The sequence below is a fragment of the Salvia splendens genome, chromosome 6 (genome assembly GCF_004379255.2).
Source record: "Salvia splendens isolate huo1 chromosome 6, SspV2, whole genome shotgun sequence".
NCBI classification, from domain to species: Eukaryota; Viridiplantae; Streptophyta; class Magnoliopsida; order Lamiales; family Lamiaceae; genus Salvia; species Salvia splendens.
In genome coordinates, this window is record NC_056037.1 from 113,473 (window position 1) to 136,390 (window position 22,918).

The 22,918-nt window shown below is 38.1% G+C and overlaps 3 protein-coding genes and 1 long non-coding RNA gene across 5 annotated transcripts; 1 reads left to right on the plus strand and 3 right to left on the minus strand.

Moving 5' to 3' along the window:
* Positions 1-532: 532 nt before the first annotated feature.
* On the minus strand, positions 533-2,950 carry LOC121806174 (serine/threonine-protein kinase SRK2E-like). Its single transcript, XM_042206117.1, has 9 exons — positions 2,495-2,950; positions 2,321-2,395; positions 2,144-2,245; positions 2,009-2,062; positions 1,836-1,928; positions 1,664-1,756; positions 1,185-1,289; positions 1,011-1,109; positions 533-944 (listed from the first exon to the last, which is right to left on the minus strand). Exons 1-9 carry the CDS (start codon positions 2,636-2,638, stop codon positions 651-653), a joined length of 1,059 nt encoding a protein of 352 aa, XP_042062051.1. The 5' UTR covers positions 2,639-2,950; the 3' UTR covers positions 533-650.
* Positions 2,951-5,048: 2,098 nt separating this feature from the next.
* LOC121806175 lies at positions 5,049-6,925 on the plus strand. 2 transcript variants are annotated; one of them, XR_006051644.1, is made up of 3 exons: positions 5,088-5,730; positions 5,820-6,240; positions 6,438-6,925. It is a non-coding gene; the product is annotated as an uncharacterized LOC121806175 (long non-coding RNA). The 2 variants fall into 2 exon arrangements; XR_006051643.1 differs by having other exon boundaries at positions 5,049-5,730; positions 5,820-6,925.
* An 8,813-nt stretch (positions 6,926-15,738) lies between these two features.
* On the minus strand, positions 15,739-18,220 carry LOC121807262 (serine carboxypeptidase 1-like). The gene is made up of 8 exons (XM_042207479.1): positions 18,202-18,220; positions 17,278-17,697; positions 16,925-17,187; positions 16,609-16,851; positions 16,415-16,533; positions 16,238-16,333; positions 16,055-16,160; positions 15,739-15,970 (listed from the first exon to the last, which is right to left on the minus strand). The coding sequence occupies exons 1-8, from the start codon at positions 18,218-18,220 to the stop codon at positions 15,821-15,823; spliced, it is 1,416 nt and encodes a 471-aa protein (XP_042063413.1). The 3' UTR covers positions 15,739-15,820.
* Positions 18,221-18,682: 462 nt separating this feature from the next.
* LOC121809704 (polyadenylate-binding protein RBP47-like) lies at positions 18,683-22,148 on the minus strand. Its single transcript, XM_042210462.1, has 6 exons — positions 21,658-22,148; positions 20,363-20,870; positions 20,041-20,129; positions 19,829-19,959; positions 19,252-19,348; positions 18,683-18,947 (listed from the first exon to the last, which is right to left on the minus strand). Exons 1-6 carry the CDS (start codon positions 22,006-22,008, stop codon positions 18,807-18,809), a joined length of 1,317 nt encoding a protein of 438 aa, XP_042066396.1. The 5' UTR covers positions 22,009-22,148; the 3' UTR covers positions 18,683-18,806.
* Positions 22,149-22,918: the final 770 nt, after the last annotated feature.

Sequence of the window (22,918 nt, forward strand, 5' to 3'; positions counted from 1 at the left end):
ATAAGGCCCAGTGTTAGAACTCTTCAAATTGAGATGGAGTGAGTATTACTCCCTCTATCCCGCTTAAGATAACACGTTTTTCTTTTTAGTTTGCCTCAATTAAGATGACACATTTCTTTTTTTAGAAACTCTCTCTCTCTCCAATTCATACATTCAACCACTTTTTCTCATTCATATTAAAATATTCATCTTTCTTTCTCTCTCTATTTTAATACTTACACTCACTTTTTCTCTCTCCAATTAAACACTTTAACCAGTAAGTCCTAAAATTCCGTGTCAGCCAAGATATGCGTCATTTTAGTCGGGACGGAGGGAATACTTTTTTTATCATACATATATGAACAAATGTATATTAAGCGCCTGCTGTTAATTCTTCAAAATTAATTTTATTCATTTGTGCTTCTGTATGAAATGATTTCAAATTCATCCACAACTAAGTATTAATTCTATAAAAATACTTAATTCCAGCAGTTAAGACAGTGGTAAGGTTGAAACACAGCAACCAAAGTAGTACTAGTAGTTGATTTGGAAATCATCATCAAACTACAGAATGCCATTTCTAGAGAAAATAACAAACTTTCTTTGCTTGCAGGCCTAAATACAATGGAGAGCTGGAAACAAAGAATCCATGTTCTAACAGAAACATCCAATCACATAGCATACACTATTTCTCCACTGCTATCGATGTCAAGATCAGGATCGCTTTCAAGGTCCTCGTCCATGTCATCATCAATGTCGAGGCTTCCCGTGAGATACTGGTTAAGACTGTTGGTTCCAGCAGGTGGGATGGTAGCCTCAGTTATTATCTGCATAATCTCACTATCACTCTGCATAGGTTGTTCTGGTTCTTCAAACTGATTGTTTTCCATGTTGTTGTCCATCAAATCCGAAGGCAGGTTCTTTAGAAACCACCCGTGGTTCTTGATCTCTGGGATTGAAATCCTCTGTCGAAACAAACGTACATTATAAAAGGATGATATTCAAGATTGTGAAGATGATAGACTACCGACCTTTGCAGGGTCCGCCACGAAGATCCTTGAGATCAGATGACGACATTCTGGGGATATATGAACGTAGTCTGGGATGGTGTACTGGACGTTCAAGATTCTCTGCCAAACACGCCAATGCCCCAATGAGGAAAGGACAAGACACAAAGGGAGTTAGGATGCACTATCACTAGGTACCTGTATAGTCTTTCTAAAGTTCTTGGGTTCCTCAGGGTCCTCGAATGGATATGCACCAACCAACATCACATACAGAGTTACTCCACAAGACCAGACGTCTGCGATCTATATATAATAGTAATAAACAACCCATTATTTATCTTACACTGCACAATATAACATTTGTTTGTAATGTGTTGACTTCTCTCTGTGCTCAACTAACTTCCTCTTTAGAGCAAGCTGTCATGGCATAATGTATTTTACTATTTTATTTCCTCTTTCGGAATCTTTCTACGTTCTTCTAGACCAATCTCCAGATCTTAGTGGAACTACTTACTGCCTAACCGATTTCTTTATTTCACTTAGTCAACTCTATCTTGAAAGTATGTTTCTGGGGGAACATAACACTTGTTTATAGGCTATAGCTATAGACTAATGGGAAAAGGAAAGTTTTGAGTTTCAGTTTGCATAGAACTGAAGCTCATAAACTAACTACTCACCTTTCCATCATATTCCTTTTTGAGCAACACTTCTGGGGCAATATATGCAGGGGTACCGACTGTCGACTTTGGTTGTGAATGAAGCACAGACGACTAAAACAAGCAAGCAATGTCTCAACATTCAATAACAACTTAAAGAAAAGGGGCATAAATTAAGTGATCAAGTGGATACCTTTGAGTACCCAAAATCACAAATTTTCAGCCGAGGAGCTGGGCTTCCATCGAGCAACGTATTCTCCAACTTCAAATCACGGTGGCAAATTTGCTTCATACATGGAGTACATAAATAAGTAAAACAGTTGAGAAATATGGGAACACAGAAAAGACAGATTGATGACCAAATACCATAGCATGACAGTAGCTGACCCCTGATATTAGTTGCTGGAAGAAAAACCTTGCCTAAATACCAAATACAAAAATGTGAGTACATTGTTTGATAGTCGTAGTCGTATATAAGATTAAGAAGCTAAGCTAAGGTACCTCGTCCTCACTGAATCGGCCTGCATTGCATATCCGTTCGAAAAGTTCTCCTCCAGATGCGTACTCCATCACAATGGCTAAATGTGTCGGCGTCAGTATAACCTAAAATAGAAATTTATGCAGAGAGATATTATCATCAAGATCAAGAAATAGATACTAGTACTAAAAGTGTTCCACCTCTTTGAATCTGACGATATTTGGGTGTCTGAGAGACCTATGGTTGATGATTTCTCTCTGCACATTTTCATCAATCTATGACAAGAAGCACAAAAGAGTTAGACAACAACAAATGATAAAAGAAACCATCATTTACAAGCATTTAATTGGAAAAAAAAAAAAAAAAAAAGTTACCTTCTCCCCCCTCTCGATGTACTTAACAGCAACAAGCTCTCCCGTCTGACGATCCCTCATGAGCCGAGCGACTCCGAAATTACCAGACCCGATATCCCTAACCAGCTCATACCTGTCGCTATCGTGCATGATCGGCATGTCCATATCCCCAAATTAAGCACGATGGCCGCAATCAAGCACCTCCCATTAACCCCAAAAAACCTTGGAAATCCCAGTAAAATAAGCCCCCCCCCCCAGAAAAGAAGCGACGTGGCGAGAGGTGAATCACGGAAGGACGAGTTGAGGTGAGTAAAGATAGAGATAGGTGTGCAGCATGCCCTCGTGAACAAGCTCACACCTCACCACCAATAATTTCACCATAACCTCCTCTTTTGTATCGGATTTCCATGATCCTAGTGCGTCGCTTTATTGGCGTTATAGGTTAGAATAAAGTGGAATCCATCAGTTGAGAGACACACCCCGACCCCGACCCCGACCCCGACCCCTCCCCCTCATTATTATCTGCTCTATATGCGTGAATCAATGTGTCTGTAGAGAGAGATGAGAGACAGACGGAGCTCGTGAAGTGAAACTGCTTTTTAGGGCATTCGCCAACACGTGCCTTCACGGTGCCGCGTTCCGTATCTGCGGAACGAAACCGCGGAGACACGCATTGCAGCAGCCCGTGTCGTCCCCATGCCGTGCCGTGAGTCGTAGCCGCGAGACGCGGCACGACACGTCTCGCCACGCGCCGAGGCGACGTGGCGAGCTCCCAGCGCATGCGTGACGGCCACTCGCCGGCCCGCGAGTGGGCGTCGTCACGTACTGACGCAATAATTCATTTTTTTAAAAAAAATATTTTTTATTTATAAAAATTGTTTTTTATATTTAAAAATAATTTTTACAAATAAATAAATACAAGAAATTCGTAATAGCCCATATATATTTGATGGGCTTGCGAATTTATGAAACTTATTCTTGGTTGTTTCTATTTTATAGAGACATCCTTGAATGTTTTATGTTCCACTTTTGATATGGGACAAACTCACTCATAGTTGTTTCTCTTTTATAGAGATATCCTTGAATGTTTTATGTTCCACTTTCGATGTGGGACAAACTCACTCTTTTATAGAGACATCCTTGAATGTTTTATGTTCCACTTTCGATGTGGGACAAACACACTCTTGGTTGTTTCTCTTTTATAGAGACATTCTTGAATGTTTTATGTTCCACTTTCGATGTAGGATTTTAATTATGTCTTTTTCTATTTTTTAAATTATGTCATTTTTATTTTTATAGGATTTTAATTATATTTTTTTCTATTTTTTTGAATTTTAAGTTATAATGTTATTTTAATTTTAATGAAGTGTGTTTGTTTTAATTGAATTGTGTTGGAAATAAAAATAATAAATTAAATTGAATGAATAGTAATTTAAGGAACGGTTAAGAAACGGATAAGGAATGGAGGGTTGCAGGTTTCGTTCCTTAGTTAAGGAATGAAGTTAAAAAGTACAGTGAGGCCCGCAAATAGTAGTTTAAAGAACGGTTAAGGAACGGTGGGGGAACCGCGTGCGTGCGTACTGGATGCTTCTATAGGATCAATACGCAAACATATTTTAATACAGTATTTCCTTTTTTTTCAAGGCATTTGCATTTTTTATGACACGTGTGATGATGGGCCGCAGTCCATCACTCTTGGTTGGGCTAGTTTCATTAAACGTAAATGATTTCATTTTATCCATGTTCCAGATTTATTTATAAGAGTTGATAGTGGAGTAATAATAATAAAAATAAATAATTACCAATTGGGTTATTACTGCACGGATATAGTCCGTTTCATATACATATAATGGGCCTACAATAAGGAAACCCAGTTAATAACTTTTGTTTAATAGAGTGTAAATTTGAATGCATATTGAATTTAAGCAGGGACGGATCCAGCTAATAGTTAGCATGGGCAAATGCCCCACCTCAAATTTCATCACATATACATAAATTATACATTATAAAATATATTTGTTTTAATTTCTCACTAATTGCCCCTCTTGAATCTCTTAAATATTATCTACGTATATTTTTGCCCCTCTTCATATAAATTCCTAGATCCGTCCCTGAATTTAAGAATATGTAAAAACTCTTTTTAATATACTAACTTGCTCTAAGTAGTTGAAAACTCTTTTGAATTTAAATATAAATATTTTATATCTATAAAAATTATAAGGGCCTCAAAACTCTATAGTTGCTTCGCTCTTGATTTAGGAAAATCTAGCTCAAATTCTTCATCGCGTGTGGAGATGACAACAGAAGAGGATAAACTTGGTTCGAGGAAGGAAATGTACTATGATTTGAGATGGATCAAAAGAGTTGAGAAGAGAAACAGAGATGATAATACTATGTGAACCCTAATTAAATATGAATATATATTATTGTTGAATATTTAGTGGAACAAACAGCTAGTAATAAAAAATTAACCACTATATGCAAGTATAGAATAACATGCTTTTTTCACCTAACATTATATATATCCAATCAAAAATATCAAACGAATAGTTATTTAAAAAATATTGAGAGATCATATATCAATTGGAATATATACAAAATGTTAGGACGTGGAAAGGTAAGCCAAAAATATCTACATCTTCTCATAAGATGGAGTATTAATATTCTTATTATGAATCGTGGATTATTAATTGCAGCACACGTTTTTTTAAAACAAGCATCTATAATCGCCTAATATTTTGTATTTATATTCCAAGATTCCAAGAAAAATCTTCAGCATAGAAATTAAAAGAAAAGAGATAGTAGTAGTATACATATGTGAGGACTAGAAAATGACTTTTTTGAATACGTATAAATTCTATATCTACACACATCTTGATTTTTGTCAAAACTCGGCGTTGTTTAACAGAATCTTTGATTTCTAAACTCACTCAAATCACTTCTCCTTACTGAGTAGTAGTAGTAGTATTTAATAAATCCACTGGAAAATAACGAAAATCGGAGAAATCTGTAAGATCTGATGGGGAAATGGTATCGCTAATCAATCTGGATTCCCGATTTTCAACCAAATCGTGGCTTCCGAAACGAATCGGCCGGTTTCTGGCCGACGTATCGGATAAGATTTTGCAGCTAGACGGTTTTGTTAATCAGCTGATAGACGAGATGAAGAAGATCGACGCCTTCAAACGCGAGCTACCTCTTTGCATGCTTATCATCACCGACAGTGCAATCCGTTCATCCTTTTTCTCTGGTTTTAGGTTTATTTTGATTATACTATTGATTTTGATATGAAGTTGTATGATTTTTACTGAAGATAATTAGGTTTTGATGATTTCTTCGATTACAGGAATTATGATAGTTCAGGAGGAGGTAGCAGTGTGTAAGAAATTAAAATCTGGAAGAGTTGATTCCTATTTGATGATAAAAAGAGTTGTGTGCAGTTATGGAACTCCGATGATCAAAATGCTGATTACACTAGCGACAAAAACAAAGGTAATAGGAGTAGTAGAGATGGGGAGTATTTAATTTGATAGTGCTAATTATTCAAGATGCTTTATCTGAGAGTGGGAAGAAGAACGGATTTGTGCCTCTTCTCCCAGTAATGAAGGACATGGATGAGTTGCCTCTTTCTCTTTGTACGCCTGGAATCAAGAATTCAATCAATCCAGCCTTACCAGATCAAGATCAAGCTCATCTCCTAGGAAGCAACGGAGATGCTTGTCGCCTGATCTTTGTCAATGCCCTGCAGCATCTTGGAGGCCCGCAAGGTCTGAAACTTGCAAACTTATCACTCCATTCAAATGTGCTGAATTACTGATGAGAAAAAAAATATCAAGTGTTTGTGAGTTTTGGTGCAATCAATGTTTGTGGCTCTGCATTTATCAGGACAAAGTTGCTAAACTCAGCCTTACAAATTTGTTTCCTTTGAATAGCCTCCTTGTAATTGTCGCTCTATGCTTTACAGCTGCTACTCCCAAGCAGATCAGAGAACATATGCAAGTAGATGGTCTAACCAATGACCAAGTGAAGAGTCATTTACAGGTTTTGTTTTTATCTCTCATTGTAAGACAAAATTGATGCTACTGCTTCTTGACTTCCCTTTCAGAAGTATCGGCTGCACATGAGAAAAATCCCCCCAATCTGTTGGTCCGAGAACAATTTGGCGAATCCTTGGAGCATAGCAATGGCTCCCCCGAAGGCCCTCTTCATTTATCGAGTGACACCCTGGACGAAGAATGATCAGCATACTACTCTTACTCATATCATGGGTGCAATAGTGTATAAATGGCCACCATGAGTTTTGCAGATATAGTACATGGCAGGGATTTGATCTTACTAAAATACACAAAATACGAATCGAATATCATGAGGCACAGTTGTATCAAATTTTTGCAGCATTAGGTTACCCCATCGGCTTTTCTGAATACAGAATTTTCAATAATTTGATCTTTATATCTAAACAATGTAACGAGGACAATCCAAATTTTCAATCAACCATTTGAAAAGGCACCACCTTTTTATGTTATTTAAATTAAACAGTTATTACTGGATACTATACATATAGATGTGATTTGTGATTCTTGTTTATTACTGTACTTTTAATAATCTGCTTGGTTAAACTAATCAGTCAGTGGGGATTAGCCCATGATTTGGAGTTTGGAATTTATAAATATCGTCTCTGTTTTTTTTGTAAAAAAAATGCTGCAATATATGGCTTTTTTCGTTGACTCATTGTTTAATCCACCTGCTCTTGCAACTAAAGGAGATTTTTTGATAATCCAAGAATTAAAATATATATTCTTTGAGTAAATAGATTAATGGAGTACTATATTTCACAAATCACAAGTAGACAAAGAGGGGAATCTTGATTTATTCAACTTCAAACAACAGATAGGAAGGACTAGAATAAAGGTAGAGTGAAAGGAAATGAAAAGCCATTTTGAGAGAGAATGAATTTTTGACAGGCATCTTCGTAAAGAGATGTTTTACAAGCGAAATAGTATATTCTTAGGTATATAATACTATAAAAAAGAAAGCAACGAAAAACTAATACTATTAATTACAATAAAGCAATAGAGAGATAACGTAAAATGAATCCAAATATATATAATGCAATTGCAAACAATGAATCATGGTGGAGAGCTTGTTATGTACTACTATTACATTCGTATTTTAGATACTAATTTATTGAATGATATGTCCAAACGTCTAGTATCAGCGGCTAGTCAGCTACATATACATTTATCATGTTTAGAAAAATAATAAACATTGGTTACGACATCAACGTCATCAATCCATTAAACAAAACTTAATCCAACGAACTATCATGAAAAAATGACTTCATAAGAAATTGAAGAATCTTAATGCGTGTGATAATTGATACTCCTTCCTTACTTGAAAATTTATCACTTATTTTAATTTTCGTTCGTCCCTAAAAATTAGCCACTTTTCACTTTTAGCAATGGACTACACATTTCACTAACTCATTCCTATTCATATTTTATTATAAAATTAATATATAAAAGTAGGACTCACATGCTACTATATTTCTTAAAACCCGTGTTTAGTCAAATGATGACAAATTATATGGGACCGAGGGAGTATCATAATTCATAATACTATATGGATCTTTGGATAAGAAAATGAACCCCTGAAAGCCACAAGTCACAAGAAAATAATATAATGATCCGTCCTTAATCACTGATCACACTTTACAAAAAATAAAATGTTTTTATATTTGTCCAAAAATGTAGAACAGAGTCTCTTTCACAAACAAAATAATGGAGGAAGAATCTTCACGATAAGATATAATCATATAGTGTGTTGGCCCATATTGGTGGCTCCATTATAGAATGCCCAAAAAATGTTAGGTGAAATGGATAAATTTGAATTGAATTAACTAAATTAGTTTTCCATCACATAAATTAGAATGTTCTAATTGTCCATAATTTGATCTTGTCATAGTTATTTAAGTAAAATAGAGAATCTAGTTCCATGCAATCATGTATGTGACTCTTGTAGTGAGGGAGATTTGTTTGATTGGAATTACTTAATACTCCCATATAAAAATTAACTATTTCACGCAATCACTTTTTGAAATTTCCATAGCCTTCGTTTCTTGATTGTGCTTTAAAAGGCAAATTGAACAACTTATTTTCATGCATGAACAAACTGAAGAATGAGTTATTGCACGCAACTCAAACTCCTTAAAACTTGCCTATATAACCTGGTATACATTATTACGAGTAAATCGACCATTGTTAGTATAACAAGCTTTAGCAACTAAGAGTTCCCAAATGAGCTGGGCTGTGAGCCGGCCCAGCCCAGACCACCTCGGGCTGCATAGCTTGAGTGGGTTGAGCATTGATAAGTTATGTTTCTTTCTATAAATCTAGAACAAGCCCAATATATGCCTACTTAGTAAGTGGGCTGGGTCAGGCCGGAGTGGACTAGACTGCATACAAGATCATTACATTTTCCTAATTTCTCTTATTATTTTAATTTTTTTTTATTAAATACTGTAATATATTTGAAGGGTTAAATATTTTATACATCATTAGATGTTAAAATGGCCTACTTAGAATTAAGGAATTTGAGTTGTGTGCGATAATTCATTAACATCTAGTCATGTTTTGCATCATTATCTTTTACATCAAAAAAATTAACTTTCTTTGTAATTAGTTATTTTATAAATAACTTATTTATATGAAAGGGTAAATTTCGTAAAGATTCCCTTTAGACTTTTCATAAAATTTAAATACCTCTTCTTTAATTAGGTGGCCGGTGCATTTCATGTATATCTCCTAATTAATAAGGTATTATCTATTACTCACTTTTCACACAAAGAAACAAACTACGGCTCAACTTAAATAACTGTAAGGCAATTATAATTATGTCGCTTTGTAATTTAATAGATATAATAATGCGCAAATCATAAATACATATATGTCCACTTCTATATTTGCCCCTGAAATTTTCAAATTTATTTAATTACTTTCCTTAAGAATTAAATGTTTCGTCTAAGACTTTAAACTTTCAACGGTAACTTCTAATTAAGTTTTAAACTACAATATTCATTCTAGAAAAAAAAATTATATTTGTATAAGCATATAAGTATGTGACAACTAGTCCAATTTTCAAGCTGATCACATTGGGCTATGATTGATACGAAAGAATCAAAATATAAAATGTTCAACTATTGAGGTATTAATTATAACAGTGTATTTTGTTTGAAAAAAGAGAAATAAAATGTACTCCTATACAGTGAATTATATCTCTACATTGAAAATAGAATAACTTCATTAATTACAGATATGATCCAACCCGCCAAAAGAAAACTTTCCCTTCAGCCGATCATTACTTTTCCATCGTTTGCATATCGTCAAAAAGTTGGAAATAAATGGCACAAAAAATTGGCAATTTTTTTTTTTGTATTCCTAATCGATACGTATACATATATATTTATTCACATAATAAGCTACTACTATTATATAGTACAATATATTTAAATTAAATTCATTTATGAATAAATTATATATACTAGTTTTATATATAATAATATAAAATTGCATCAAAGATATAAATAAAATCCAATTTATAGACGAAACCGCTGAAGCTTTTAAACTTGACTACGACCTAAATTGGAATTGGCTGTTTGGTTTGGTCACTAAAATGGCCGAGGAATGAGCTACTTTATTTGGATTCGGAATAGTGAAATTTGCAAAAAAAATGATAGAAGAAATTTATTATGGGAGGATTCGGAAGAAAAAAATTATCGAGATTTGGAATTTGGTGTGAATGATGCGAAGGGAAGTATGGTATTTATAGACGAAATTGGATTAAAAAACCAGTTTTTCACCGACAAAAAATATCAAAACGGATACAATTTGATCCCACACGCACGAGCACAACGTGTGCAACACGCGCCACAATGAATGCATGTACTTGGCTAGCTTGCATGCACAGGTAAAGTGATTCTAAATGCTTATGCGTACAATCGGTTGTGTGTAAGCACCCCGTGTTTGTTCTCCGCTAACATGCACAAAGTGCGTGGAATTAGTGTAGTGTTGTGATGCTTCTTTCATTGTATCCCAAAGCTCAAAACCTTACAACACAAACTCTAAATTTCCTCCTTTGTCACTCAAGAAACAAAATATATTTGGAACCCAAAATCCTAAGGTCTAAAAATCTACTAGCAATATTTGTGGACCATGAATAGGAGCTTCTAATAACCATTTTGGAAACCCACCAATACCTATGTTATTGGACAGAAATCAATGTCCAAAATCAACCATAAATAAATCCCACAACCAAATTAATTAAGTATTTTACTGTGGTCCCATATAAATGATTACCAAAAAAAAGTTGAAAATAAATATAAGGATGTATACACAACATGAGACTGAAACCAGCCTGCTGCTAGCTGCTATCTGCATCTCTATTCTCTAGTCCCTTTACTGCACAAAATATTTTCTTTAAATTTCTTGAAATTGCCATGCAAAAAAAGAGTGATCTTTTGTCACCTAACAAAGTTCATTTATAAAACTATTTGATTTTATGAGTGCCATGTTTAAGAATTAAGAGTATTGGATTTTTAAAAAAAAGACAACAACAATAAAGACAGAGAAGAGATAGGAAGAAAAATCCCTTTCCCTCCACTTTTTTCCTACCTGTTTTCACAGTTGGATTTCTCAAGGTTTTATATTTAAAACAATGCGACCAATAGAGAAAGAGTTTAAAAGAGTCTCCCACTCTTTTTAGGTTCATTTTAATTATCCAACATTCTTGAGAAAACCTAAGATTTGATGCCATTTTCCTTGTTTTACCATCCTCTAATCCTTGACTTGTTTTCTGAGTCATCAAAGCTAAAAATGGCGAATTCCGGTCCGGTAATAGAGCCATTAGAGGCGGCGCCGATGCATCCGGGCAAGGGGCCCGTGATTGGAGTTCTTGTGGTGATAACGATTCTCAGGGCAATCGCGGTCATGATCGGGCGGCTCTGTTCGGGTCGGGGCATAAGGGGACACGCCCGCTACGATTTCGAGAAATGGGTCGAGACCATATGCGCCTCTTGCATTGATGGCGGCCTCGACCCGCCTCCTCCCCGGGTTGTGCCTAATCATCCTCATCCTCAAACTCAAAAACAACAACAGCATGACTAGATCTTCATATCAAATCCAAGGTCTTTTTCGCTCCCTTCTTTTTTTTTGCTGATTATTTTTATGATGTGACATTCTGTTAATGTTGTTGTGACCAATTAATTTATGTTATGTTATGTTATGTTATGTTATGGTGGTGCTATAAGATTACATTTGATAAATTGTTATGGAGTAAAAACCAGTTTCATAATCAAATTAGGGAGCCTGCGAATTGTACACATTGATCGAGAAATGTATGGATTTAAGGTTTTGATTTCGTATAAAAATTAATAGGGAATTGTTGCAAATAGTACAAAGTATTTTTCAGTCTACCTCAATTATGTTTTGCTACAGTTGCTTGCTTTTATGATTTTTGTACTGTCACTGAGCCCCCTTAATTACTAAGTTCTACTGTATCTTTTTTTTAAACTTTTTTTTTTCTTTTTCAGTATCTCTATCTCAGAAATAAAAATACTACTCCTTCTCCTACTACTATTTTAAAGATGAGTTTTCAGAATATTTATATGATACCAGATTAAAAAGGGTGTTTCTTATTGGACCTTTTTTCATAATAAGAATTCAAAAGTGGCAAAGAATGAATTGTTAGAAGCGATAAGAGCGTCCACAATAGGGGGCTGCGGCTCCCGGCCCGGAGGTGGCTCGGGCGCGGCCCCCTATTGCTGGAGCCACAGAGAGGCGTGGCTGGGGGGGTAGCCCATGGGAGAGCCGCATAGCCGGCCCTGCCGGGGCCCTTGGGCGCGAGGCACGGCCCCCTATTGCGGTGGCCGAGAGCCGCGACCCTCGCCATTTTTCATATTTAATTTTTAATAATTTTTTAAAATTGTTTATATATACTCATTCCATCCATTTTCACTTCTCACACATTTTTACACCCTAATTTGCCTTCTCTACAATTTTTATACTCTCAAAAATGCAAGGTGGAGGTGATGATTCCAAAAAATTATGCAATTTTTTTTACACATTTTTGATTTTTTTTTTTGTTATTAAATTATGCAAATTTTTTCAATTATTATAGTCCAAAATTTTTTATTCTAGTTAAATTAAAATGAATGAAAAAATGAAAAAAAAATTATTTATTTGTGGAATGGCCAAGTTTCTCGGCTTTGATCAAGTTTTGGTGGCTTGGGCTTTCCCTTGGGCTCCACTATTGTGAATACTGTAATGCACTCATTTTAGAAAGTGGGTGGCGCACTTTCATTTTATTGCTTGTGTCCCCTTTTTATCCACCCAAACAGAACTATTAGATGACATTCAAGTTTGCTTGTAACAATTTTAACTACCATTTTATAGAGAGATTCCTCTATGGATTCAATTTGACCATATGAATGTGCAGCTTTTGTCGAGGAATGTGCAGCGGCGCCACCCACCAACGGAGTTCGCCCCCGTGGCATCGTCCCAACCTTCGCTTCCTCCTATTGGCCGTCTCTGTAGTAATGAACAATGTCTGAAAGCCTCCATCTCCATCTATCGTTTTTTAAAAAAGATTTTGCAAAGTAACAATGGCTTTGTTTTCTAATTTTATTTCTTATTCAATTGTATTTGGTAAAATATATATATCTAGAGGTCTCTGTATTAACTATTAGGGCATCCGCAATGGGCGGACGATGGCACGCCCGATGGCGCGCATCGTCCGCGCCATCCATCGTCCGCACCCATTGCGGCTGTAGCGGACGATGGCCGCGGACGATTGCCATCGTCCGCGCCATCGTCCGCCCCATTGTGGAGGTCGCGGACGATCAACCGCGGACGATGGCACGCGGTTTCGTTTTTTTATAAATACCGTTCATTTGTAACATTTCATTTCACTCGATTTCATTTTTGAAACTTACATTTACATAATTACTACGAAATGGATTCAAGCCCCAATAGTCCTACGTTTAGCGCAGGGGCGCATTGGCCGGGTACAGAACCCGGCGATTATCGTTCGTTCGACACCAACACCCATTACGATCCTGATTTCAGTACGGAATCGTATGGGTTGTCTGACATGGAGCCGTCTCCGCACCGCCCAACCGCAGCGGCCGATCCCGACCCCGCCGCGACCGCTTCCGCCCCAGCCAGAAAGAAGCGGAACCGGCAACGGACACAGAAGTTGCCGCCTCCCGGTGATTGCGATGAGTACGCCCTCGGCCGTACTAACTACAACGACGACGAAACTCTCACTTTGGCCCGGTGTTGGGTAGATATATCGGAAGATCCGATATTCGCGAACAACCAGCGACAGATCGCGTACTGGGAACGCATCGCGGACCTCTACAATTCGGTCAAGCCGCCGACCACGTACAAGCGCAAGCGTGAACAACTCCGCAAGCACTGGGATCAAGTCAAGAAGCAAGTGAACTTGTACGCGGCGGAGTTCGAGAAGTTCACGCGGTCACAGGGGAGCGGCGAGAGCTTGAGCGACGTGCGCGCTAAAGCGCTGTTGTCGTACCGGTCGATGTACGGCGACTTCAAGCACGAGGCCATCTGGGCGCTCTTGAGGGACAAGCAGAAGTTCCAAGGTGGAATTCTGCACACTGGTGCGCCGAAGAGGATGAAGACCACTGAAGCTGGTGATTACACGAGCAGCGACAGCGGCAATCACCCGGTTGACCTCAACCGGACGTACGTGGATGAAGGGAGTTCCGGCACACCGGTGTCCGTCCGGCGTCCTCCCGGCGTCAAGGCTGCGAAGGTCAAGGGGAAGGCGACCTCATCGTCGACCGCTGCAACCCAAGCTTCGGTCCCGGTAGAGCTCCCGACCCAGACGGCCACCGCGTTTGAGTCGTTAGCAACAGCGTCGATGGCAAGGACGATGTTGCAGACGCACAGGGCCCTCAAGAAGTGTACCGACCCCGACGAAGCCGAATATCTCCGGGCGTTACTCGGTGAGCTGCGTCGTAAGTTGGGAATTGGTCCGACTTAGTTTTTTTTTTATTAGTTCAATGATGTAACTATTTTTTATTAAAACTTCGTCGTTTGTTATTTTGACTGTTTTTTATTTACTCGTTACTTATTATTTGAAAACAGTTAAATTAATTAAACAAAACAATAAAATGATGATGTGGCGCGCCATAGGGCGCCCCACTGCAGGTGGGGAGGTAGGAGAATAAAACTGCTGACGTGGCGCGCCTTAGGGCGCCCCATTGCTAATGCTCTTAAGCATCCCACACAAATAGCTGAATTTCTTTTTTGTCCGTTCCAAAGAAATAAGCTATATTTATTTATGAAATTTTTTCTAATTCTATTTTACTTTATTATTTATGGCCCCCTCAATTCCATATACTCCCTCCGTCCCAAGCTACTCGCACTTATTTCCTTTTTGGGCGTCCCAAGTTACTTGCACTCTTTCCATTTTTAGTAAAAATTTTCACCTACAGCCGTCATTTTTGACTTTCCTATACACTCATTCCTTAATCTCCGTGCCGAAAAGGAAAGGAGCGAGTAGCCCGGGACGGAGGGAGTACTATTTTAACTATTTTTTCTTCTTCAACCTTACTTTACGGATATATTAAAGTCCGTGTCATTTCCAATTAGCCTATTTTATGGGATTGTGGGAGTATTATACTAGGTTCTTATACAAATTTTTGTTTCATTAGGTTCTTGAACCGATGCATTTTGTTTCTAAATGTCGTAATTATACTATCTGACCCAATTTGTTTTGTTTTTCTTTTTAGTTTATACTTGTAGGTGCATGCATGCGTTGAACCGACGTACTACTATTTACTCTATTTATCCTGAATTGAACCCGATATGGCTTATATCTATCTTATATAGTTTTAAGAAAAGAAGGAAATGTCTTGTTTTTCATTATAACATATCTGCTTCAGCTTTGTTTAAATCAAGAAAATGATGGCTTTGAGTGTTTTTAGTTGTGTTATTTTTCCCTTCTTGTCTTGAGCTATGCGTCACACCTATCATCACTATTCACTATCTACAATAATAGGAGTACTATCAATGTAGAAAGAGAAGGTATATATATATAGAGAGAGAGATTCAATAAAGATAATCTTCTTTTTTATACTAGTAACTAGAATCCAATTGGTATGGATATTTAGTTACATACCTAGCTTCCTTCTTTCTACTCTCACAAACACACGTTGAGGAAATGCAGTTTTGAAAATGATAAAGCGGTGAAGATGATTATGGCATCTCTCTTTATATGGAGTAATTTAAAAAGGTAGTAGTACAACATATATTGAAATTTTATTTAGTTCTTCTGAGGAGAAGGTAGGTTTCCCTGAAGAAAGCTGGAGAAGAAAGCAAGAGCTCTTTGAGGTTGATAGCCTGGAACGAAATGGCCAGCTCCTCTTATGCTCACAAATGACACATTCTCATATCCAACTACATATCCTCCCACCTACATATGCAAGGTAAAATTAGCTAAAACGAAAAAATAAAAAATAAAAAAATGTTTTGAGTTTAATTAGGATTCGTTAATTACCTGGCCTTGAAAGTCCCATGGGTACCATGGAGTCTTGACCGGTGCCCCTAGTTTGGGCATTGAGTATCTAGTGGTGGTTACAGGAACTATACCGTCTGTATCTCCACTGCAATTCCAATACATATATAGGAGTCGAGTAAATATATATGTATAGCTCTTGTTGAGTAACGGAATGGTGATCACCTGTAGATCCAGACGCGTATGCCGCTGGCCATCAGCTTTTGGATCACTGGTAGAACAGTGAGAGGTGAATCATTCCAGGAATAGAATATCGGATCACTACACATAAATTAACGGACAATTAATAGTCGGGATTAAATTTGATTAGAGAGAGGGATTTGATTAGAGATGGTACTCCACTTGCAAAGCTCCCATGGGCCAGGAAGGCCAGTAATGTTAGCATGGAGAGCCTTCTGAACTTGTGGTGAGTTCAAGTAAGTGGTTGCATACACATCCGAGCATGGATCATAACTAGATAACTGATTCCACTTACACAAACCTAGTTAGTTACCAACCATATATACACACTAATACACTATCCTAATATGCCATACCGATGGAGCAGTGGAAGCTGACCCGCACAAGGGCGCGTAGATGTCGTAGATGTACACGTTTCCGCTCTCCTCAAACGCCTTGTCTTGGTAGTCGTCACACACATCCGAAACGGTGGTATCTGAGGTGAAGTTGCAGTTGTCCAGAATCCCCTGGTGCGTCTCATCTGATATGAGCGCGCTCGTCCAGAAATGGTCGTACGTGCCCGTCCACCTATCCATGTAGTCAATGTACGCGTTGCCAATCTGTTTTGGAAAAGATATGGTAATGACAAGGTTGGTTTGGAGCTAGGAGTCTAGGACAGAGTGACTAACTTACAGCAATGCCTTTCAAGTTTATGTTTGTCACTTTGTTGTTTTGGAGGACTAAATCAGCCAGCTGAGGCACATAGTGGCCAGCGTAGCTCTCTCCGGTTATGTAAAAATCGCGTGTCTTGTACTCCGGGAACCTCTCCACCCAGTTCACTAGGAAGGTGTAAGCATCCGCGGCCGTCTTTGAGTCCCCCGTCACATAGTCGGACGATCTGTTCGAGTACGAGAATCCCACACCAGCCGGTGATTCCAAGAACACCACATTTGCCACTGCAATGCGCCAAACACTTTTCAACAAATTAAACTTGCCACAAAAGTAGTAAAGTATATACTTGTAATAATTCATTTCCTAAAACTCACCCTTGTTCCAAGCGTACTTGTTGTACCACAGCGTTTTCCCGTCTGGATTCACGCGGAATGGCCCGAGTTCTGTCATTGCCCCTGCCCCTAGTGAAGAGCACCCAGGCCCTCCGTTGAGCCACAGCACGAGGGGCTTGGTGGAGGGGTCCTCGGCCTCAGCAAAATAGTAGAAGAGGGCTCGGCCAGCACTGGGGTCGACTGTCACATACCCGGAATATTGTGAGAATCCGACAGGTGGCTGACCGGGCAAGGAATCGATCATGTCGGCTTCCTTGAGGCCGTCCTGAGATGCCATGTAAACCGGTGAGTATTGGGTTGATTTGAAGACATCTTGGGTGTGCTGTTGAGATGATTTTCTTGATATTGCATGCGACTTTTGCAGCACTCGAAGGGGGTCGTATGGACTCCCTCGGTGGCATTCTGCAATGCAGAAAAGAGAGAGGAGGAGAATTGCAGCTTTGATCATGTTTGCAATGAATGGAATAAGAGCAACATTCTTGTTATATAACAAGAGGGGGTGTGAAATTCTTGTTTACAACTATGGCTTAGGAATTTATTAAGTAAATTTTTGTATTTTGGTTTTGAGGGCCTATGTTTTTGGACTTATAGTAATAGTTTCAAAGCTACAACAAGTTAATAAACGTTATTCATTATCAAGAAAAGGATAGGTTAACAGCCGGCTTATTTAGTATTTCATTGGTTGTTTCTCTTCTTTGGCTTTGATGGAAAAATCTGTTCAGGCCTTTTGTTGCAAAATGAGTACTCCTAGTATATGTAGAGATTGTGTTTGTGAGTTTCTGACTTACATATTCCAAAAATGATGATGAGACCAAGTGTATAAGTTAAGAAGAGAGAAATCTAAATTAAATACCCCAAGACTAGTTCGCATACGTCTTCATTCTAAATTAAATACTTAATAAATACCTCCAACACTAGTTTGCATACGTCTTCTTTCTACTGTCTCATACACTTTTTTAGCCTCCCTTGAGCATCCACAACTGCCAATGTAGGGGCAGGGCCAATGCCTCGTCGCACTGCAGCTTCCTTCGCAAGTCGAAAATGCACCGCCATGTCGGCCAACCGCAACACACCGATTTATTCATATACATAAAACTAAAAACGAATTTATTTTAATTACCGTTTTATTTTCAGTTTTTAAAGTGTTGATTTATTATAAATAATTAGTATTAATGATGCCTAAAGTATAAAAAAAATACGTCCAAAATGGAAACACCACTTTTAATGGAAGGGCGAAAATGACGATAAAAAATGGTACAACAATTTTCTGTTTATCATTATGAGGCCTCAAACCGTGTGCAGGTAATAACTAGAGCCATTGTAAGTCTGTTTAGAAGTAAAAATCTCTAACTGAGTTCAAAAAAGTGAAAAAGAAAGAGAAGAAAAGTAAGCAAGTCTCATGCGATATATAAATCCAGCTACAAAATTCTTTTTCCCCAGACAACCTCTGGGTTTGGATACATTTTTTCCCTCGATAAATAAGAGCTCGAAGACACACAATCGAGCAGGTTTTAGCTGACCGGCTGCTGGAGATTCCCGTGACCATTTGAAGGAGCCCCGTATGATGGGCTTGCTGCAGCATATCCATAGCCGTTGTACCCTTGCCTCTCGTAATAAGCCCCGTTCCACTGACCGTTAGCATCCATCCTCGACTGCAAATGGAAATGAAGAAAAGCTTCAGACTTGTTACATCTCATATTCAAGAATGCCGCAATAGCAATTGAGTGTAGCCAAGGATTTGTTCGAGCCAAATCTCCGTTCTATTATTTGTTTTTATCAGTGTACGGTTGTGTATTAGTAGAAATAGTTTCCGGATACTGATATGGTTCAACAAACTTACTGTACATTGTCATGACAAGCTTCCACTTTATGTCAAGGCTAAACAATGTAATCTGAAGAAGGTATATACCAGGACTAATCCAATCACACAGAAAGACTTGAAGATGAAAGACTTACCTGCTTGTTACCCGTACTTCGACCCCATGATAGACGAACAGTCTGCTTGCCAATAACCGTCCCGTTTAGTCTTTCAATAGCATTCTCTGCATTGCTCCTGTCAAAGAGAGTATCTAGTGTCATTCCATGGTTATGCAACTTCCGACATAGCAACACTTGCCCAACAATCACAACTATACTTCCATGCATATATCTGATATAGTATATGTTCTAACACAAATAATTTCACTTGCACATATACCAGTAAATAGCACTCACCGGTACATTAAATGAAAATAAGATGAGTATACAAACTATATACCGATTCCACAAATCAGTTAAAGGTATGCTGTGTGTTATGCATGTATTCCGGTAAAAGTGCAATTGGTCTGGTAATCACTATCTTTTGATAAAGGAAATTGGAAGGAAAAGCATGTCATTGAGTTTCACTACTCAAAACTGAAGCCTACCCACAACTGAATTACCAAAGAACAAATGTTTTATTTGATCGAGACATTTTATGGAATGTTTTGTCCATTCTTTTGGCAAGGGCAGAAATTCCATACAGTCTACTATCAAAAGAAACATCAGAGTTAACCTGTTTGCATATTGAACAAAACCGCATCCCTTTCCTGCTGGTATTTTCACAGAGACAACTTCTCCAAATGGAGTAAACGACTGTCTCAGTTCTTCATCAGTTACATCAGAGTCGAGTCCTCCGACAAATATCTATGGAAAGCATGGACAATATAGATTATTCGGTAACTTAGCATTATACAATTGACTTGTAAAAGAGGGTCCAGGACTTACTGTTGTGTTAGCTGAGTCATTCTCAGAATGACCTTGGGGGACAACACCATTTGCATATCCACCACCACCACCACCAGCTAATATGACAGCTAAATCAAGAAAGTGAAATAAAGATGTTATGAAGTGGATAAAATTACAAACTCCAAAGGAAAACATGTGAAACATTTTTCACACAAAGAAAGATGCTTTATTAATACACATAAATCGAAGGACCAGTTGAACTAAATTAGGAATCTTTTATGCTACAGAAATCTATTCAGTGGATTACCAGAATGGCCAGTGGATCACAAAAGACAATCTAACACAAATGTGTAATTCACACCTTGGGAAGAATATTGTTGTTGTTGTTGAGAAGTCTTTTTAGGGGTTGCAACACCAATTCGCATAGGTCTGCTAGAACAATAAACACCATTCATCTCATTCATGGCTCGGGTCCTCTCGTTTTCATCTCCAAACCTGACAAACCCATAACCTTTTGAACGCCCACTATTTGCATCAACCACAACTTTAGCACCTTTTACAGATGGATATCTACCAGCAAAGATGTCAGTCAACATTGCATCAGTAACATCAGAGGCCAAATCTCCAACGAATATTGACAGATCAGAACCAATATCACCACCACCACCACCACCACCAGTGTTAGGGCGCCTATCACCAGCGCTAAAGGCTGCCCAGTTCAAGCGAAATGGTTGCTCTGTATTTGGCATGTTGGTTCCGTTGAAGCTCTGCAGAACTTTCTCTGCAGCTTCATGAGAACTGAACTCGATGAATCCATATCTCTCGGAGTGCCCTGTCTGCTTATTGCGGATTACCTTGGCTGAGACAACCTACAAAATATGATGCAGGAGAACAGAATTTTAGTGTTCAAGGGGTTCAAAACAATGACTATTACATATCTTCTATTAGAGTCTATTTTAATTATTGTTCTTCATAACTGATAGACTAATGTTCTAAGACACATGTGAAAGCACCATCGATTAATCCAAGCCTTTCACTAGGACACTCTCATGGATACAGATATGTTTATAGTGCTGTAATCTTATGTGGTGTTATGACATGGTTGTAATGCTCTAAGTTACTCCATTTATTTCAATCAGACATCATATAAAAAAATATAGCAATATCTGAGTTGTAGTCTCACGTTTATTAGTCTGTAGAATACAGACTACTTTGCTAAGATCTCGAATCCCCAAAGCCGGAATCTTGCGTTCTCAATTAACTTAAATTGGCCTTCAATCTAGTAGGAGTATTAAATTTTCTTTTAATTACTAAATACGTTAATTAAGAGTGGCTCGATTTTCATTAGAATCATGAACTGTTTGCACATTTAATTCCAACATCAATTATTTGAATACCTCCCTGGTCTTCTAATCCAGCTTTAAGCACCCTTAATGGTGAAAAATCACATAGAAACATTGTTTGTTTTTCTAAGTCGCCATCCTTAACACATACAGATAAAATTTACAGATGACTAAAAAATCCAACTAAAACACATAATTCTTTCAGCATAACAACTCTAATAAAATGATAGTAGTAAGTAAAATCATATACCAACCTAGCAATTGTTAATCTCCGAAACCGAACAACAATTTGAAGAAATTAACATTCCATTACCTCTCCAGATTGAGAAAAGCAGGAGTGGATATAGGCTTCATCCATCCACTGCTGGAGATCTCCAATCCAGATCGTTTTGTTATCTTCAGCTCCGTTGTGAATCTGATTGTTCTGCTTCTGCCCCTGCGCCGCGGCCGGCTGGTGATACTGCTGCGGATGGTAGTACGGGGCGTAATGTTGATTATACATCATGTGCTGCTGCATCGCCATAGCAGGATACTGCATCGCCATCCACTGCTGCTGGTACTGCTGCATCGCCACCCACTGCTGGTGCTGCAACTGCTGCTGCGGGTTGCTCTGGTTCTGGTTCTGGTTCTGGTTCTGATTCTGATTCAAATCCCCGCCGTTCATATCGACTCCACAAGCAAAATCAATCACCTCTCAGCTCGAGTTCAAATCCTCTCAATAGATTAGGTTACCTGGTCGAAGCTACCAGGTATTAGAGAGAGAAGTCGGCTGGCGAGAGAAGTGTGTGAGGGATCTAGGGTGGATTCAACGTGTGGCATTGAATTTGACGATACCGTGTCTGAGCCGTTGATGGGTGTGGTGATGAATCATGGCCGTCGATTGGGCTGCGGTGATGAATGGGGGACCCGCTTTGATCCAACGGCTAAGATTTGGTGTGGAAATAACAGCAAAGATCAACTGGATCTGAATTGACGGCTGGAAGATGCCGTTAATTACACTAGTGGAGTACTAATAATTTAGAGAAACTAAACCAATGTGGAGTACTAATATGCTATAGAATCTAATGGAAATAATTTTATTCGTCTCAATTATTCAACAATGATGTTTAATCTTAGCAAATTCAAGAAACTATTCAACAATGATAGCAAATTCAAGAAACTTATTAATCCGTATTTTCTAATGAAGCCAACATAAAATATTGAAACTTTTATGCAAATAGTTTCTTCTTCCTCAAATTTGAACATTGAAAACAAGTTGAATCTTGTCCTACTATTTCTTCCAACATGAAATTGGCCATTTTCTCAAGGTTAAATGGAGAAGTATTGTATGGTAGGGTTGGGCAAGGTCGTAGTCAAAACGAGGATATCTTATTGGCCACCATATACACTGGTCAAAATGTTCTAGTTTTAGGGGGTGGGTCAACAAAATTGGATGGTTTGATACATTTGATTGGAGTTAGGTGCATGGAATAGAACATTCAAATATTCCAACATATAGTGGCTTAGATGGAATAATGGCTTTGTGGTCTTACTTTATTGAGATTTGCTTATACTATACTTCATTCATTTCATTT